This window comes from Rhincodon typus, chromosome 14 (assembly GCF_021869965.1).
Source record: "Rhincodon typus isolate 14 chromosome 14, sRhiTyp1.1, whole genome shotgun sequence".
Lineage (NCBI taxonomy): Eukaryota > Metazoa > Chordata > Chondrichthyes > Orectolobiformes > Rhincodontidae > Rhincodon > Rhincodon typus.
This window is the reverse complement of record NC_063345.1, coordinates 1,419,100-1,440,102: the sequence shown is the minus strand read 5'-3', so window position 1 is coordinate 1,440,102 and position 21,003 is coordinate 1,419,100. Positions and strand designations below refer to the sequence as shown.

Here is a 21,003-nt window from a genome sequence, read left to right as displayed (position 1 = left end):
ACCACAATTGGACCCTGGGTAGGTGAACAACTCTGGATGTGAACACAATGGCCAAAGACTGCAGACCTTTGGAAGGGCAAGTGCTGTCTCTGCATTTAAAAAACCCATTAATACCCTGAAGAAAGCAGTTCTTTCTCCCCCTCACCAGTTGCTATTAACCATTAACTTGCAAAGTCAGAAGTCACATGACACCAGGTTATAGTCCAACAGGTTTATAGGTTCTCTGACAACGTGATATTTGCATTCTCATGAGACCTTGCATTGTAGAAAATTGTGCTATAGGGAAATCGCTACATAAAATTGATACCTGTACAGAAGAAAGTTTGTATAACACAAAGTGTCTGCTATTCATCAATCATATTACAGCCAATTCGCGTTAACGCAACACACGTTACAGCAGAACTGTCTGTATTTGAAATCAGAAGCTTTCGGAGGGTGGCCCCTTCTTCACCTGACAGAGGAGCTACGTTCCAAAAGCTTGTGACTTCAAATCAATCTGTTGGACTATAACCTGGTGTCGCGTGAATTCTGACTTTTTCCACCCCAGCCAAACACCAGCAGCTCTAAGTCATTAACTTGCAGACTTTGCAATTTGTGAAACAATCACTCTTTGACCCCAAGAAAATGAAGTGCACCTGGAGATGAGATTGAAAACCAGCATGCCCTGGCAAGAAAAAACGATCTCAGCAAATCCTGTAGGTAGGGAGTCACTGAAATGTCTTTCCAGGTTTTCCCTCCACCCATAACAGCAATTTTTTAGTTTCTCTATCTTAATTTGTAATAAATAGTAATTCTTGTCAAATACAGAAACCTGGCCTATGCATTCTATTAACATGGGTCTACGATAGGTAAATTGAGGAGTTTATATGAATCATGGAATCCCCTCAGTGCAAAAAGAGGCCTTCCCGCAATGACCCTCAACAGCAATCCCACCCAGGCACTCTCTGCCCAGATCTTAATCTGATTGGCAACAATGCAGAGTGCTTATCTAAAACTTAATACACCCACTGGATCTGGTTTCAAAAATCTAGATGTTTATAAAATAAATTAAAATGGAAGAAACGATGGTACTGATCATAGCTTCTCAGATAATGAATTTTAACATTAGAGTCACATGCCAGTTTATCGATTGCAGCAGCTTTAGGGTATTAATATTTTTGCAACACAATTATCTTCATCACTATTAACATGATTAACTATTTTTGCCTTGCTAGATCAATGACAAAAAAAGTTACACTACGCATCACTTACTTTTATACATTCTGGCAGAAACGTATCCTGCCGGTGTTCCAAGCAAAACCCACAGAACAACAGCACAAGTCATCAATGCTCCTCGGTTAGCAGGTGAAAGAAACCCAAGACATGCAAGGACTATATAGGATGGAGAAAGAAATGAAATCTCTCATTAAGAGCAGGAAAAAACTTTTCTAGATTTAATTTTTTCAACGGAATGCAGCTTTTCAGTAAAATAATGGATGTCTTTCTGCTATTCAGATCATGTAAAAGAAACAGACTTTTATCCCCACACACATTCAATCTGATTACAAGTCAGTGTTTAAAAACTTTTTGATGAAATTATCTCCCTCATTAGATTTTCTGCTCTGCATCCTAAAACTAAAAACTTCAGCTTTCTGCATAATGCAATTTGCTCACTCTACAACTATTGTCTGTGAAGAAAGAGTTAATGCTGGAGAGTGATACTTGTTTTGACAAAGAATCCCACCTGTAAAATTAACTCCTATTCTCTGAATCAATATCGTGTTGTTTCAAGCATGTTTATTGTTAATTTCCAAGAAAGCATAAGTCTGACTGACAAAGACAACTTTTTAAAATTCACATCTTCCATTCCCAGATTTCTCAAATTAACTTATCACTGAACCTAACCCTGAGCTGATCTTCAAACCAGAAACTTATACTTCACAAAAGGCAACTATTTTTGAGACCAACATAGCTTAAGTGGCTTCCTGTGTTAGCACAAATTGAACATCTTCATGTCTACAGCACTAACATTCTTCTTGAAAACAACCAGCTGACAACAATATTGAGACACACCCTAAAAACAGTGAGTGTTGTGCAGAGATAGTAAGAACTGCCGGTGCTGGAGTGAGAGAAAACACTGTGGAACTGGAGGAACACACAGGCCAGGCAGCAGAGGAGCAGGAAAGCTGACGTTTCGGGTTGGGACCCTTCTTCTCTGAAACCAGAAACGTCAGCTTTCCTGCTCCTCTGATGCTGCCTGGCATGCTGTGTTCCTCCAGCTCCGCACTTGAATGTTGTGCATTTGGATTTTTAAAGGACTTTTGATTAGGTCCCAAATAAAAAAAGGTGGTTAGTGGACAAGATTAAAGCACACAGGATTGGAGGCAATATATTGCATGGATTAACAACTGACCGATAGCAAGGAAATAAAGAGGGAATAAACGAGTCTTTTTCCCCCCCCCGCAGTGGAAAGCACTGATGAGTGGGGCACCAGCTATATAATATTTGTATGACTTGGATGAAAGAACCAAATGCAACATTTCCAAGTTTGGTAGCCATAAAACTGGATGGGTTTCAGAGTTGTGGGATATGTGTAAAGTGACTTCAGGTGATTTAGATAAGTTGGGTAAGTGGACAAATATTGGCAAGTGAGCACACGGCTAAACAAAGTTATATGGTTCAGTGTGAAAAATAAAAGGCAAAGTACTATTTTAATGGTGAAATATTAGGAAGTGTAGATGTGCAAAGGGATTTGCATGTCTTTGTACACCAATGAAAGCAGACAGATAGGTGCAGCAAGCATTTCTTTACGTTGGCATTCATTGCAACAGAATTTGAGTTCAGAAATAGCGATGTTTCACTGCAGGGTCTTGATGAGACGACGCATGGAATACTGCAAGCAGTTTTGGTCTTCATGACCAAGAAAAGATATACTTGCCATAGAGACAGGGTAACGGAGGTTTACTAGGCTGATACCAAGGATGACAGGACTGCCACATGGGGAGATACTGGTTCTACTCAGTCTGTATTCAGATGTTAGGAGGAGGTCTTAACTAAAATTCCAACAGGGATGGACAGACAAGGTGCAGGGACAATGTTTTCCCTGGCTGAGAGCACAGAACCAGGGGTCACAGCCTTATTCAGGGTAGGCTACCAAGGACAGATGAGGAAACAGGTTCACTGTCCTTTGCGTGAAAACATGTCGAATGTTACCGCAGAAGGCTGTGGAGGCCAAATCATTGAATCTATTCAAGAAATAGATAGGTAATTTTATTTTAAAGGTATTAAAGGCATCAAGGGGTTTAGGGCAAAGCAGGAATGTGGCATTGAGACAGAAGATCAGTCATGATCAAATTGCATTTTTGGAGCAATTTAAAGGGTTGAAAGGCCTACTCCTGCTCCTGGTTTCTATGTTTAATCAATCATTTCAGAAGCCAGTTAGTGGTCAGCCACATTGCTATAGGTCCAGGCCAGTTAAGGGGAAAGACAATGTTTCCTTCACCATAGTTGACAGGGCCCTCAGCCAGGTCTGACCATCCGCACTTCAGCCTTCAGCTCCTCTCTGCCACCCAACAAGAGTGATAGGGTCCCCTTTGTCCTCACCCACCATATCAGCATCCATATCCATGGGATTATTGGCCACTATTTCTGCCACCAGACACACTCCCCTTCCTTCATCCTTTCACAGGGACTGCTCCCTCCAGGCACCCTGGTCCACACCTCCTTCACTCTCAGCAACTACATCCATCAACCCTCACCCCAAAAATCACTCCATAGCACCTTCCCTTGCAACCACAGAACATGTAACACTCGACAGCCTTCTGGACTCAATAGAGTTCAACAATTTTAGCACTGAGGCAGCTTCTCCCATGTTCTTACCCCAAGCCTCCACACACCAGGCCTTATTATCACACTATCTGCTATCACACACTATCACGCATTATTAGCCACTAACAGTCCACATTAATAGCTATTCATTATCCTAGCCGGATCATGGGCGCTCTCTCCATCTTTTGTTTAGTCCTTACCTCCCATCTGCTGCATAAAAAAACATTTCCCTAGTTATCGTCAGTTCTGAGGAAGGGTCACCAAACCCGAAATTTTAAACTGATTTCTCTCCACAGATGCTGCAGACCTGCTGAGGTTTTCTAGCAGTTGGTGTTTTCATTTGATTTCCACTGTCTGCAGTTCTTTCGGTTTTTATTTGTTTCCTTCACCAATGGGCACGTGTAAACTTTCATGTCAATCTGGTGCTTTCATCAGAGAGACAATAGCTTCAAGTTCCTGATTACCAGGGTCGGGGGGTGGGGGGTGGGGGGTGGGATTTCAACTCAAGACTATGGATTATTAATGCAAGCACTGCAGTCACTTGCATTATTTCCTGCAGCTTCCAAAAAGATTGAACATGTAACCTCCACAATTAACAGAGTATGAACATCCCATTCTTGCCAATGTTTGCCCACCTGTCCATTGGCTCTTCCTGCTTTAAGCTAACCATGAACCTGCTAACTCGCCTCCCACTGCTGAAAACCAGAGAACAGTCTCATACCTTGCCTCAGTCATCTGGATTTTCACTACATTCCACAGCTCGAGTGCTGCACTGAGAAACTAGACCACAGACACCAAAAGCAGGTAAGCTATATTGCTATTTTCAGAAACTAGCCCAGAAACATTCAATAGAGTAAAACAATAAACAAGAAGTTAATTATTCAACTCAGTTTTGTATTTTGCTTGCTATCAAATAATACTTACAAAGAGTGATAAACATCATTATGAAGATTTGTGTTCCTTGACCGAGGAAAACGGATAAAAGCATTCCCTTCCTGGGAGGCCTAAAAACATCACCATGCACCAGCTTCCAACCAAACTCTTCCTGAGCATCCTCCTGTACAGGATAGTTAAATGCATTATTGTCAAGAGACAGAAAAACAGTTCACTAATATGATGAATGTTTATTATAACCAACTGCTGAAAGTCACCTCCATTCTGTAACAATTTGGAAGCTGCAGTGTAACTACTCTGACTCTATAGCAACATGGCCACATGGTGGACTCTGACTTGGCCCCCATCCCAAATCATAGAACATAGAACAGTACAGCACAGTACAGGCCCTTCGGCCCACAATGTTGTGCCAAACTTTTACCCTAATCCTAAGGTCTATCTAACCTCCACCCCTACCTTATACTATCATCCATATGCCTATCTAATAGCCACTTAAATGCCGCTAATGAGGCTGACTCCACTACCCTCTCCAGCAATGCATTTCACGCCCCTACCACTGAGTAAAGAACCTACCTCTGACGTCTCCCCGTATCTACCTCCACTCTTTAAAACTATGGCCCCTCGTAATAGCTACCTCCACCCTAGGAAAAAGTCTCTGGCTGTCCACTCTACCTATACCTCTCATCATTTTGTACACCTATATCAAGTCACCTCTCATCCTTCGTCATTCTAAAGAGAAAAGCCCTAGCGCGCTCAACCTTTCCTCATAAGACCTTCCCTCCATTCCAGGCAACATCCTGGTAAATCTCCTCTGCACCTTTTCCAACGCTTCCACATCTTTCCTGTAATGAGGTGACCAGAACTGGACACAATCCTCCAGATGTGGCCGAACCAGGCTTTTGTATAGCTGCAGCATAACTTTAATCCCTCTATTAAAGAAAGCTAACACACCATACGCCTTCTTAACAACTCTATCCACCTGGGTGGCAGCTTTCAGGGAACTGTGGACATGAACCCCAAGATCCCTCTGCTCCTCCACACTGCCAAGAATCCTTCTGTTAACCCTGTATTCTGCTTTCAAATTTGTCCTTCCAAAATGAATCACCTCACTTTTCAGGGTTAAACTCCATCTGCCACTTCTCAGCCCAGCTCTGCATCCCATCAACGTCCCTTTGTAACCTAAAACAGCCCTCCGCACTACCCACAACTCGACCCACTTTCGTATTGTCCGCACCCATCCACTCCTACATCGCAATCATTTACAAAAATCACAAATCAAAGAGGACCCAGAACAGATCCTCGTGGTACACCGCTAGTGACTGAGCACCGTGTTGAATATTTTCCATCCACTACCACCCTTTGTCTTCTCAGGGTCAGCCAATTCTGAATCCAATCTGCCACATTTCCCTCTATCCCATGCCTCCTTACTTTCTGCATGAGCCTACCATGGGGAACCTTATCAAACGCCTTATTTAAATCCACATATAACACATCCACTGCTCTACTTTCACTACTAAAACTTTGAAGTGAGTGCAAAGCAGAATACACTTGGACATTAATTGCACTCCTTGCTGCCCTGAATAAGCTGAAAGTGAGTTTATTAATTATGTTTATTAATAAGAGTGCAATAGAAAAGTTAAACTATCAAAAGGATGTTAAGTGGGAAAGCAAAGTCAAGGACCAATGTATAGCCTCACCAAGAGATAGCAACAGATTAGACAGTGGAACCCAAGCTTGCTAAGTACTTCTTAAAATGATATGTAGTAGGAGCAGATGTAGGCAATTCAGCCCTTTAAGTCTGCTCTACCATTCAATACAATCATGGCTGATCTCATCTCGGCCTCAACTCCACTTTCCTACCTGCGCCTAATAACTGCTCAACCCATTACTAATTCAAAATCAGTCCAGCTCTTCCTTAAGTTGACTCAATATCCCATCATCCAATGTAATTTGGGTTTGTGAATTCCACAGATTCACGACCATACCACAGTAAGAAATATAAAAAGAGGATTAGGCCATTCAGCCCTTCAAGCCTGCTTTGTCCTGGATGGTGTCAAGCTTCCGAGTGTTGTTGGAGCTGCACTAATCCAGGCAAATGGGGAGTATTCCTTCACGCTCTGGACTTGTGCCAAGGATGGCGGACAGAAATGTTCTGGTAGCCACTATATTTGTGGTGAGTCCAGTTAAGTTTCTGGTCAATGGTAATCCCCCAGGATGTTGATAGTGGGGGATTCCGTGATGGTAACACCATTTGAATGCCATGGCGTGGTGGTTAGATTGTCTGATTGGTGTGGCACAAATATCACTTGCCACTTGCCAGCCCAAGCTTGGACATTTGTTGCATTTGAACGTGGACTGTTTCAGTATCAGAGGAGTCGCAAATGGTGCCAAATATCATCAAATCATGGGCGAACATCTCTACTCAAGGTCTGAAGGTGAAGGGAAGGCCATTGATGAAGCAGCTGAAGATGGTCCTCTCACGCTATCTTAAGGAACTCCTGTAGAAATGTCATGGAGCTAAGACGATTGGCCAACCATACCCATTTTCTTGTGTGTCAAGTATGACCCAACCAGAGAGCTCGCCCCCAAAACCCATTGATTCCACTTTTGCTAGGGCTCCTTGATGCCACAGTCAAATGCAGCATTGATGTCAAGGGTTGTCACTCTCACCTCAGCTCTGGAATTCCGCTCTTTTGTCCATGTTTGAACCAAGGCTGTAATGAGGTAAGGAGCTGAGTGACCCTGGTGGAACGCAAACTGCGCATCACTGAGCAGGTTATTGCTTGATAGCACTATTGATGACATCTTCCATCACTTTTCTGATGATCAAGAACGGACTGATGGGGTGGTGGCTGGCCGGCTTGGATTTGTCCTGCTTTTTACATGCAGGACATACTTGGGCAATTTTCCACATTATTGTAACTGAACTGGACGAACTTGGCTAGGGGAGCAGCAAGTTCTAGAACACAAGTCTTCAGTATTGTTGCCAGAATCTTGTCAGACCCATAGCCTTTGCAGTATCCAGTGCCTCCAAACTCTTGATATCACGGAGTGAATGCAATTAGCCGAAGACCGTATCTAGGATGCTGGGGACCACAGGAGGAGGCAGAGATGGATCATTCACTCAGCACCTCTGGCTGAAGATTGTTGCAAAAGCTTCTGCCTTATCTTTTGCACTGATGTGCTGGTCTTTTCTATCATCAAGGATGGGGATATTTGCGAAGTCTCCTCCTCCAGTGAGTTGTTCAATTGTCCATCATTCGTGACTGGATGTGGCAGGTCTGCAGAGCTTAGATCTCATCTGTTATTTGTGGCATTGCTTAGCTCTGTCTATCACTTGCTGCTTATACTGTTTGGCATGCAAGTAGTCCTGTTTGGTGGCTTCACCAGGTTGACCTCATTTTTAGGTATGCCAGGTGCTGCTCCTGGCATGCCCTCCTGCACTCTCCATTGAACCAGGGTTGATCCCTTGACTTTTGATGGTAATGGTTGAGTGGGGGATATCTGGGCCATGAGTTTACAGATTGTGCTGGAGAACAATTTTGCTGTTGATGGCTCACAGCACCTCATGGATGCTCAGTCCTGCGTTGCTTATCTGTTCGAACTCCGTCCCATTTAGCACAGTGACAGTACTACAGAACACAAATGGAAGTTATTCTCATGTGAACATAGTGCTTTCTCTCCACAAGGACTGTGCAGTGGTCAGTCTTACTGACACTGTCATGGAGAGAGGAGTGTGCAGCCAGCAGACTAACAAGGATGATGCCAAGAATGTTTTTCCCTCATTGGTTCCCTCAGCACCTGCTCCAGATCCAGTCTAGCAGCAATGTCCTTTCAGGCACAAACAGCTTGATCATTAGTGCTACAGCCAAGCCAGTCTTTGTGGTGGACACTGAAATCCCCCACCCAGAATATATTTTGTGCTCTTGCCATGCTCAGTACTTCCTCCAAGCTTTGCTCAACATGTACTATCAGCCAAGGGAGGGCAGTACGTGATAATTAGCAAGGGATTTCCTTGCCTATGTTTTAACCTGACACCATGAGATTTCACAGCATCCGGACTCTATGTTGAGGCCTCCCAGAGCAACTCCCTCTCAACTGTATACCACTATGCTGCCACCTCTGCTGGGTCTGTCCTGCCAGAGAGACAGGACATATCCAAGGAAGATGGTGGTGGTATCTAGGAACATAGTCATACTCTCAGAATCATACCTTGCTGACAATAGAGATAACGAGGTGTAGAGCTGGATAAACACAGCAGGCCAAGCAGCAGAGGAGCAAAAAAGCTGACGTTTCAGGCCTAGACCCTTCCGAAACGTCAGCTTTCCTGCTCCTCTGATGCTGCATGGCCTGCTGGGTTCATCCAGCTCTACACCTTGTTATGTCTATTCTGCAGCATCTGGAGTTCTACTACCCTTTACTGAATGTCAGGCTGTTGCTTGACTAGTCTGTGAGGCAGCTCTCCCAATTTTGGCACCAGCCCCCAGATGTTAGTAAGGATGACTTTGCAGGGTCAACAGGGCTGAACTGATGAAGTCACAAGCATTTCCTCTCAGTGACTTAACTGCATATGCACTTGATCTAAGTCTCATAATTAAGATCAGGTCTCACAGACAAACAGATTGGCTCACTGACTTCAACTACAGAATAGTAAGGTTGGTAAAACAGATGAAGAAATTTGTGCTCTGTTAGCTGTGAGGTGGCCAAAAAAATCAAACTGCCTCTCTGCTGCTATATTTTCTTCTGAGCTTGACTCTGCCCATCCATCTTTCTGTAGAAGGTAAAATTCTGAAGTCAACCAAGGGCAGCAATTTTTTTATTATTCATTCGCAGGGCATGGATGACACTAGCCAGTCCAGGATTTATTAACCATCTTCTGAGCATTTAGGGATAGATAAATGTCATGGTCTGGAGTCATATGTTGGCCAGATCAGGTAAGGATGGCAGTTTCCTTCCTAAAAGGGCATTGGTGAACCAGATAGGTTGTTCTGATAATGGACAACAGTCATTAGACTCGTAATCCCAGACATGTGAAGAATTCAAATTCCACCATCAGCCATTGCAGTATTCAAAACTGGGTTCCTAGAACATTACCAGGGTTTCTGGATTAATAATCTAGGATAATACCACTAGACCATCACCTCCCCTTTTAGTAGTGCCCCCTTGACAATGAGCTCTTATTTTGCATCATAAGATTTGAAGAGACAGCTTATCAAATACCTTTTAGAAATCCAAGTACACCACATCTGCAAGTTCCCTTTTATCCATGTTACTCATCTCACCCAGAGGCTCAAGTCATGAGCTCAGGCCATCTGATTTCTTGGAAAGGCCCTTTTGATCTTACTGTTCAAAAGAGACTTGCTGACCCTTTCTTTAAAAAAAAATCCAATCTTCAAGCACTGAAAACCAAAAAACCTTACTTTCACTTCAGAATCTAAATTCCCAAATAAGAACATATCAAACTTTCATCACAGAAAGAGCATGCAATACTGCATATTCCAACTTAGGAAGACGTCGTGAATGTTAAGAGGAACATAAGCCTCAGAGTGAGGGAAAAAAAAAGAAGAGTTGAGTCTTGAGGAATCCAGGGTAATGAAGAGTATTAATTATGGAACAAATTAAACAAAACAAAAAAAAGTACAGGTGGTGGAAGAATATCCATGCCTCAAATTGTAAAAACATACACAATGGCAATCAAGATCATAAATAGTACTACTTTGAATCAGACACAGCCAACAATGGTACTTACTGCAGAATCAATCTGATTGTATCGAGCAATATCCTTGTGAAGGGTCCGAAGCATAATCATGGCCACCATCCCAGATAAGAACAGGACAATCACAAGGGAATTCATAATACTGAGAAAGAAAAGGAAATATCAACATCTATGAATTTTTAACTCCTCATACGTAACATGGACAGACTTCTGCAAGCTGCACTGTTTAAAGGATTTAATTAACTAAGTACAGCAAACCTTTTATTAAGCAGCACTTATAGGACCACTTATAGGTTGATCAAGAGGTCCACATAATGTAAAAAAGGTAAAAAATCACAACACTGGCACCTCCACATACACGGGCATAACAGAAAAGTTTGGGGGTTAGACTGTTACATTTTATTCACAGCATAAATCACTTAAGTAAAAAAAAACCAAACACTTACTGGCAGACAGCTTCTCAGTTGCACTGTCAACTGACTACTCTGACATCATGGAGAATGCGATAGTACACTGAACTTTCAGTATTTCAGGGATGTAATTTTTTGCTAATTTATCACAAGTGCCAGTTAAAAGAAAGTTTCCTGTATAACAGTTTAACTTTAAGTGTAGGGGAGGTGTACAGGAGGTTTTCAGTAACTGGGGACTACAGAACATGGGAGCACACCCTCCGGGGAAGGGACTGACAGAAGAAAATTCTTCACTTGAATGAGTATGAATCTTGAAGTTCCCTAAGAGCATTGTGGATGCTTAGTCATTGAACAGATTCACACCAATCTTGGAGCTACACATTTAACTCCTTGATTTGATTTACCCTATGCCTTTGCACCCCTGGCTCAAGCAGTAATCCTGAGATAGCAGCTTTGAAGTTCTGCTTTTTGATTTAGGTCTTAACTGTTTAATGATGTTGAGGTGTTGTTGGACATGTAGCCCCACCATACTGATCTGTATTTGTAAAATCTTCCTTACTTTCCTGTTTTGACACCATCACCTTGATAACAAGATTGATCTTTCTAGCTTCATTTGTACAGTTTTGAATTACTCGTTACTTAGGCTGCATGCCGAGAACTAACCAATCATGTTATTCCAGGTATTTGGTTTGTCTCCAGCACCACTTTATAAATTTTTTGTTAATTATCTCTCTGCCTCAATTAATTACAAGCCATCCCCTTCACTTGCAATTCAGCCATTGACACTTTACTCACACCATCTGACACTTTTGATCACCTGCAGAGACTTATCATTCGACACACCACTCATACCATTTGTATGATCTTTTGATCTCTGCCCATAAATTGTGCCCATAACTTTTCTTAAGTTCAGCTGACGCAGGGGCAGTGCTTCAAAAGCATGTGATTTCAAATAAGGCTGTTAGACTATAATCTGGTATTGTGTGACTTTTAAACTGTTTAAATTCTTTCAGCAAAACCTAATTTCTAATCTGTCTGCAACAGTGTAGGATTAATCGATCTTTTTCCTACATGATGCCAAACAGTTTAGATCATGTTACTGTGCAAATCACTGTGGGGCAAATAAATTGTTTATCTTGAATAAGTTACCTTGAGATTTTGTAAAATTTGAAACGTCAACTAGCACTAGGTTAACGACAACTTCAACTGGATGCACACGCAACACTACAGTTTCTTTATCCTCTGTCCCGTTTCAACACAAAGGGAACAAGTTGGACCTATAATCTCTTTTTTTCCTTTTTGAAAATCCACCTCCTCTGTAGATTTCTCCAGAAGTAGCTGCTCCCAGTCTTTGCCCAGAATCTTCCTTATGTTAGTAAAGTCTGCTTTCCTTACAAAGCAAAATCACTTGCTTGCAGATATTACCTCCTTTTCCAGAAGGAATGTAAATGTGTGGTGTTGTGGTCACGGTCACTAAAATAGTCCATCACTGCTACCTCAAACACCTGGCGAGTGAGGATGGACAGAATTAGGTCCATTATGCCATCCCTTGTTGAACCTTCGACATTTTGACCTGGATACATTTCAAGAAATTCATGCCCTCTAAAACCTTTAAACTATGATTATCACAATTAATTTTGGAGAAGCTGAAATCCCCTAATATAACCCTGTTGTTTTCACACACCTCAATTACCAGCACATCTGCTTTTCTATTGTCCACTGACTGTTTGGGACTGTCTAAAATATACAAATGTTTGTGTTCTCTTCTTTTGACCCATAAAGCCTCACTTGATCCTTCCAGAATATCATCACTCCTTACTGCAGTAACTGACTCCTTTCTAGATAATGCAGCACCACCTCCTCCTCCTCTACACCCTCCCGTCCTGCTTGAAGATCCTATATTCTGGAATGTTACCTTGCCTGTCCTGCCCCTCCCTCAACCATGTCTGTGTTGGCAGCAATACTGCAATTCAATCTAATCCAATCCACACCCTTAATTCATCAATACTACCATACCCTCGCATTAAAGTCATGGCCATCCAGCCTCCCCTCTGAAATTCAACTTGGCCAAATTCCCTTTTCCTTTGTTCCCCTACTATAGTATGCTGTGTCCTTATTATATTATCAGGGTACCTCATTCAACAAGGTGTACACAACAAGTTTTTACAAAGCAAGCACTCGTATACAGGTCGGTCCAAATCCTTATCAGCTTACTTGATGCATAAAGAGTGAACGCTATAAAAAATTTCCTAAGTATGCTCTCTAGAGCAGCATACAATCACCAACAGCAACTTTTGGATAGTCACATTATAGTGCACGTTGGTCTCAGCAGCAATTGCTAAATTTTGGCATCAATACCAACATTTCTGCAACAACATTGTTACAACCTAAAACAGTGATGTATAAAGAAACAGCAACCTGGTAAAACTTGTATGCAAAAAAAAAGTCTGTTATCTAAGGGTAAAACTGTTCCATTTGCATTTCTAATAGCATAGAAACTCAGAATTTTAGTTGCAGTGTTTACAGACAGCAGAACAATGACTACTTTATGCATGATAACCTTACATTGCAGTAAACCAGATTTCTTATTAATTTCATGAGTAGGTGACTATGCACAAATTAGAAGTTTAAGACATCACATACCTAAACCACTGAATATTTGTGTGGGGCATGGATTCCAAAATATAATCCCACCTGGAGGCCCACTTTATTTTGGCATCCTCCTAGATAAAAGAACAAAACAATATGTATTTATTACAATACGGAATTAATTCAGAGGCACTGCAAGTAAACACTGAGCAGGGATCTGCACTGCACAGTGAAATCTAACTCAATTTAGATAACATTAATCAACATTTATTTTGACCCATTTACTACTTCAGTAAACATAATTAAAAACTTAATTGCAAAATTGGAATTCAGCTACATTAACTAATAAGCTGTCAAACTCTAACAGTACAAGGTATTTGATATTAATGTCCAATTATTTTAACTTTAACTTTCCAAATATTGACTGGAAACGCTATAGTTCGAGTACTTCAGATGGGTCAGTTTTTGTCCAATGTGTGCAGGAGGGTTTCCTGACACAGTATGTAGATAGACCAACAAGAGGCGAGGCCACATTGGATTTGGTACTGGGTAATGAACGAGGCCAGGTGTTAGATTTGGAGGTAGGTGAGCACTTTGGTGATAGTGACCACAATTTGGTTACGTTTACTTTAGCGATGGAAAGGGATAGGTATATACCGCAGGGCAAGAGTTATAGCTGGGGCAAAGGCAATTAGGCAAGATTTAGGATGCATAGGATGGAGAAGGAAACTGCAGGGGCTGGGCACAATTGAAATGTGGAGCTTGTTCAAGGAACAGCTACTGCATGTCCTTGAGAAGTATGTACCTTCCAGGCAGGGAGGAAGTGGTCGAGCGAGGGAACCGTGGTTTATTAAAGAAGTTGAATCTCGTCAAGAGAAGAAGGAGGCTTATGTAGAGATGAGGCGTGAAGGCTCAGTTAGGGCGCTTGAGAGTTACAAGTTAGCCAGGAAGGACCTAAAGAGAGAGCTAAGAGGAGCCAGGAGGGGACATGAGAAGTCTTTAGCAGGTAGGATCAAGGAAAACCCTAAAGCTTTCTATAGGTATGTCAGGAATAAAAGAATGACTAGAGTAAGATTAGGGCCAGTCAAGGACAGTAGTGGGAAGTTGTGCGTGGAGTCCGAAGAGATAGGAGAGGTGCTAAGTGAATATTTTTCGTCAGTAGTCACACAGGAAAAAGACAAAGACAATGTAGTCGAGGAGAATACTGAGATACAGTCTATTAGACTAGATGGGATTGAGGTTCATAAGGAGGAGGTGTTAGCAATTCTGGAAGGTGTGAAAATAGATAAGTCCCCTGGGCCGGATGGGATTTATCCTAGGATTCTCTGGGAAGCTAGAGAGGAGATTGCAGAGCCTTTGGCTTTGATCTTTATGTTGTCATTGTCTTCCAGAATAGTGCCAGAAGACTGGAGACTAGCAAATGTTATCCCCTTGATCAAGAAGGGGAGTAGAGACAACCCTGGTAATTATAGACCAGTGAGCCTTACTTCGGTTGTGGGTGAAGTGTTGGAAAGGATTATAAGAGATAGGATTTATAATCATCTAGAAAAGGAATAATTTGATTAGGGATAGTCAACACGGTTTTGTGAAGGGTAGGTCGTGCCTCACAAACCTTATTGAGTTCTTTGAGAAGGTGACCAAACAGGTGGATGAGGGTAAAGCGGTTGATGTGGTGTATATGGATTTCAGTAAAGCGTTTGATAAAGTTCCCCACGGTAGGCTATTGCAGAAAATACAGAGGCATGGGATTGAGGGTGATTTAGCGGTTTGGATCAGAAGTTGGCTAGCTCTAAGAAGACAGAGGGTGGTGGTTGATGGGAAATGCTCATCCTGGAGTTCAGTTACCAGTGGTGTACCTCAAGGATCTGTTTTGGGGCCACTGCTGTTTGTCATTTTTATAAATGACCTGGATGAGGGCGTAGAAGGACGGGTTAGTAAATTTGCGGATGACACCAAAGTCGGTGGAGTTGTGGATAGTGCGGAAGGATGTTGCAGGTTACAGAGGGACATAGATAAGCTGCAGAGCTGGGCTGAGAGGTGGCAAATGGAGTTTAATGCGGAAAAGTGTGAGGTGATTCACTTTGGAAGGAGTAACAGGAATACAGAGTACTGGGCTAATGGTAAGATTCTTGGTAGTGTGGATGAGCAGAAAGATCTCGGTGTCCATGTGCATAGATCACTGAAAGTTGCCACCCAGGTTGATAGCGTTGTTAAGAAGGCGTACAGTATGTTAGGTTTTATTGGTAGAGGGATTGAGTTTCGGAGCCATGAGGTCATGTTGCAGCTGTACAAAACTCTGGTGCGGCCGCACTTGGAGTATTGCGTACAGTTCTGGTCACCGCATTATAGGAAGGATGTGGAAGCATTGGAAAGGGTGCAGAGGAGGTTTACCAGGATGTTGCCTGGTATGGAGGGAAGGTCTTATAAGGAAAGGCTGAGGGTCTTGAGGCTGTTTTCGTTAGAGAGAAGAAGGTTAAGAGATGACTTGATAGAGACACACAAGATGATCAGAGCATTAGATAGGGTGGACAGTGGGAGCCTTTTTCCTCGGATGGTGATGGCTAGCACGAGGGGACATAGCTTTAAATTGAGGGGTGATAGATATAGGACAGATGTCAGAGGTAGGTTCTTTACTCAGAGAGTAGTAAGGGCGTGGAATGCCCTGCCTGCAAAAATAGTAGACTCGCCAACTTTAAGGGCATTTAAATGGTCATTGGATAAACATATGGATGATAATGGAATAGTTTAGGTTAGATGGGCTTCAGATTGGTTTCACAGGTCGGTGCAACATCGAGGGCCGAAGGGCCTGTACTGCGCTGTAATGTTCTATGTTCTGTGTTCTATTCTCTTGCAATTAGAGGCAGTGTGCAAAATTCAGTGTGCTTTTTATTTGCAAACATACAAAGGAAGTTTTCACCATTGGACTTATAATTGCTGACTGCATCAAAAACACAGCTATTTAAAAAATGACTAGATGGGCTTTGGGAAGGAAGTAAAGGTTTTGCTGAGGGTCCCGAGGCAAATTGCCATAATACCAGGGATACGTGAACTCAGCAATGTGGAGACACTGAGTTGAGGAAATTCAATAGGCCTTTTCTAAATCACAAAGATCACAGAAACAAAGTTAATAGTAATTTTCAAGAGGAACTGGACAAATAAATCAAAGGGAAGCAATTGGAGGGGTATGGGGGAAATAGCTGCAGGAGTGGGATTAATTGACTGGCTGTTTCAGAGAAGTGGTGCATGCAAGGTGGACCTAATGATCCTTTTCTGTACTGTATGATTCTGTACTTCTAAAACTACACTGACAATAATGAAGGGCAAGTCAAACAACTTGATTTGAGAATACCAAGGAGTTTCATTTGTCAGGAAATGACTGAGAAATATTGTACAAAATTCTCTTTAAAATGATTGCCAAGGCTTAAGGGGTACAGTAATTAAACAAGACGACTGTAATTCTACAGGACTGGCAGTGATAGCGGACATTACAGATTTCCAAGTTCAAAGGGTGAATGTTTTGGATAGGAGGCAGCAGCAGTAAATTATACCTACCGTTGATTCAAGGAACAGAGGTCTATAAATCCAGTTTTAAAGTTTTGAAACTAAATGGCAAGCATCACATCTGTTTGAAAGGGTGTGACTTTCCCTCAGCTTTTCATCCATATCAAAATCTTCAGTAGAAATTGATTTGGCTGCTCCTTGCATCAATTCCTCTGAAGCCAAAACCACCTTGTACCAACTGATGCTAGAGTCCAGTTCAAGTACCATGAAAGGGAGATGGCAATGTCACTGAACTAGTCTCCAGAGAACTAAAATGAAACTGGAGATGCTGGAAAACAAACAAAAACGCTGGAGAAACTATTCTGAAGGGTCATTTGACTCAAAAATCTTAACTCTGCTTTCTCTCCACTGATGTTACCAGATCCGCCGAGTTTTTTTATCAGCAATTTGTTTGTGTTCCAGTAATCCAGAGATCTAGGGTAATGCTTTGGGTACATGGATTCGCAGCTCAGCATGGCAGCTCGTGGAATTTATTCGAAAGCCAGTCTCAGGACTAGTGATCATGACAACTCCAATCAATTGTTGGAAAAAAAGCCCATCTGGTTGATTAATATTCTTCACAGAAGGAAATCTAACATCTTCATCCCATGTGAAAGACTCCCAACACACAGCAATGTCGCTGATTTTTATCCGCCCTGTGAAATGGCCCTCAAGTCACTCAGGTCAAGGATAATTAAGCATGGACAACAAATGCAGGTCTGGTCAGAAATGTCCACATCCCAAGGAACAAATTAAACAAATTTGCAAAGCCACTGTAAATTCTCACTTCAACCAGCTTGATTTAACAATTTTGTTTTGGATTTCTGGTGATCCCAAAGAAAGTGGATTCTAGTTAGACAAACACTACATCCAGGCAGTGTTCCAGCAAAGTCCAACGCAAGCTGGAGGAACAACACCTCATTTTCTGCTTCGGGACCCTACAGCCCTCAGGACTGAATAGTGAGTTCAATAATTTTAGGGCCTAAACTCTCCCATGTTCCAGCCCCCCACCCCACACACCAGGCCTTGCTACCACATAGTAACAACAGGGGGTGTGTAATGGCAGGCTAACAGTCACTAACAGTCCCCATTAACAGTTGTCAATTCAACCTCCCAGCCTGATTGTTAGCAACTCCTTTATCTGTCCACCTGTGTCTCTCTGGGCTCTATCCTATCATTTACTCCCTACCGCACCCACCTCCCTATTTTCTGACATTTTCCCCGTACGGGCGTAACATGCTCAAATTAGCATGAAAATGGGAAAATTACGCCAAACGAGAGAGCACAACCTGTGAACAACTCTACTTCCTACATGGATGCCTCAGGAACCAGGTATTACCACGCAGTGTGAAGTACCCACTACCCATCAACAACCCACAAGCCCACAAAACGGCCGCAAGATGGTAAGGGTAATGATAAATGACGCACACAACTGGCTCCATAGATACAACAGAGAAATTATGCACAAAAAAAAAAATTTATTCCTGGAAGCCACCAATCAAGACTGGACAATGGACATGGAACAAGCCATCAACATCAGCCAACAGACCACAAGAGCCGAGAAAAGACAGTCCCTTCAGGACAAGCTAGCCACACTTACCCACAAAAACGACAACAGAACCTGGATAAAAAAACCTCTGACAGGATACTGACAGACCAGAGGACTGAACTATAACTGCAGGGACACCAACAAAACAGAATTCTTGCCACACTGAGGATCAACAACATCAATGAAGAAATACAAAAAACAATAAGACAGACAGTAATCCCGACACTAACCAGAAGGAGCAAACTTAACACCCTCAATATATTGGAAAGACAAGCCCTGGAAGGACTGAAGGAGGACAAGAACATCACAATACTACCCGCAGACAAAGGGCGCATGACCGTAATACTGAATAAAAGGGACTACATCTCCAAGGCACAGGCACTGCTCACTGACGAAAACACATACCGGCCAGTACAAACTGACCCAAAAGCGCAACTAGGCAACAAAATCCTCTACACGCTAAAAAGACTTAAACAGGCCAGACAAATCAACAAAGCAGACTTAAGAATGAAACCCGAAGGAACCAACACACCCCGATTCCACGGCCTCCCGAAAGTACCCCTTAGACCTATAGTCTCCCTACCAGGCACTCCATCGCACAGATTAGCCAAGGAACTACAAAGGAGACTCAGGCACCCAGTCAACAAGTCACCCCACTCCATCCACTCAGCCCAAGAATTCCTCAACTCCAAAGACATAAGGATAGATGACGAGGAGACCATGATATCATTTGATGTCACTGCCCTATTCACAGAAATAGACGTACTACTAGCAAGGGAAACAATGACAGCACTACTAGAACAAGAGCAAGAGCAAGAGCCCAGCAAAGCCATCTCCACAGACAACATGCACAAACTACTGGACCTATGCCTCACCACCCACTTCACTTTCAACAGCCAAACATACGAACAAATCAACAGGACACCCATGGGATCACCCATCTCCGGACTCATAGCAGAGGCAGTGATGCAAAGACTTGAAAGGACAGCCCTTCCGCTAATCCAACCAAAACTACGGATACACTACGTGGATGACACCTTTGCCATCATTAAACGGACCAAACTAGAGGAGACACACAAACTAATAAACAACACCATCAACGGAATAAAATTCAGAGAGGAGGAGAAGAACAACAAACAGTTCCCATTCTTGGACGTCACGGTAGAGCGCAAGACAAATGGGGAACTCCAAATGAAAGTACACAGAAAAGCCACACACACACAGACCAGGTACTGAACTTCAACAGTAACCATCCCAACAAACATAAACGAAGCTGTGTGCGAACACTATTTAAACGGGCAACACACTGGAGCAACACAGAACTACGCCAAGAGGATGAAGAATACCTCTTCCAGGTTTTCAAGGGTAACTGATATCCAAAAAAAAATAAATAAATAAATAAAAAAAACTGGGTCAGAAGATGCCTACACGAACTTCAGGAAGGTACCACGCACCCCGACACATTCATCACACTACCCTACATCAGGAACACGTCGGAACTAACCACAAGACTCCTACAACCACAGGCCATCAGAGTGGCACACAAGCCCACATCAACCCTACAACAACTGCTCACCCGAACTAAAGACCCACTCCGCACCATGGAGAGGACCAATGTCACCTGTAAGATCCCCTGCAGAGACAGTGAGAAACACTACATCGGACAAACAAGGAGGAAACTAACAAGGGTACACGAACATCAACTGGCTACAAAAAGACATGACCAATACTCACTCATCTCAATCTACATGGATAAGGAGAACCACCAATTCGACTGGGATAACACCAAAATCCTAGGACAAGCTAAGCAGAGACAGGCACGGGAATTCCTAGAAGCCTGGTACTCCACGAAGAAAGTCATCAATAAACACAGAAGTCGACCCCATATACACTCTACTACGAAGGAAAACCCGAAGTGAGGCAATCCAGCTCAACGGACTCCAGAGTTTAAAAACCAGGCGGGAAAACACACCGACGCTTCATCAGAGGCTGCACTGATTATATTACCCAGCAGAGTAACGAAATGTCTGCGGAACAACAAACCAGCTCGGCAAGCCAACCAACCTCAACACCCACAACCAGAGCTACAAGTCTACTCCAAAACCTTAGATGTTTTCCCAGCCACCATCAGCTCTGAGGAAGGGTCACCAGACCTGAAACGTTAACTGTTTTCTCCTGCACAGATGCTGCCAGACCTGCTGAGCTTTTCCAGCAACTTTGTTTTTGTTCCTGATTTACAGCATCCGCAGTTCTTTTGGTTTTTATTACTGCATCCAAGCAGCAAGGGTAAAAATTAAGACTGCGGCAAATTCCCACCCCTTACTTCTACAGGTAAAGAAATCCAAAGCTGTTAATGTTACTTACCATGAATTTAACTGAATAGGTGTAAAAAATATTAATTTTCTTTTCCTTGTCTTCAGCAGGAATCTCCATTGGAGGAGCTGTGTCACAATTAAGGTGTGAAGCATCTACATGATTGTAGCTGGAGATGACAAAAT

At 42.6% G+C, this 21,003-nt stretch overlaps 1 protein-coding gene across 1 annotated transcript in view; it reads right to left on the bottom strand.

Annotated features, from left to right (window-relative positions):
* Positions 1-21,003, bottom strand: part of LOC109920640 (transmembrane 9 superfamily member 2-like) — a 41,857-nt gene that overhangs the window by 15,731 nt on the left and 5,123 nt on the right. The window contains 5 exon segments of the mRNA XM_048605251.1: positions 1,252-1,371; positions 4,732-4,864; positions 10,451-10,559; positions 13,471-13,550; positions 20,870-20,987. Of these exon segments, the coding sequence (XP_048461208.1) occupies positions 1,252-1,371; positions 4,732-4,864; positions 10,451-10,559; positions 13,471-13,550; positions 20,870-20,987 (560 nt within the window).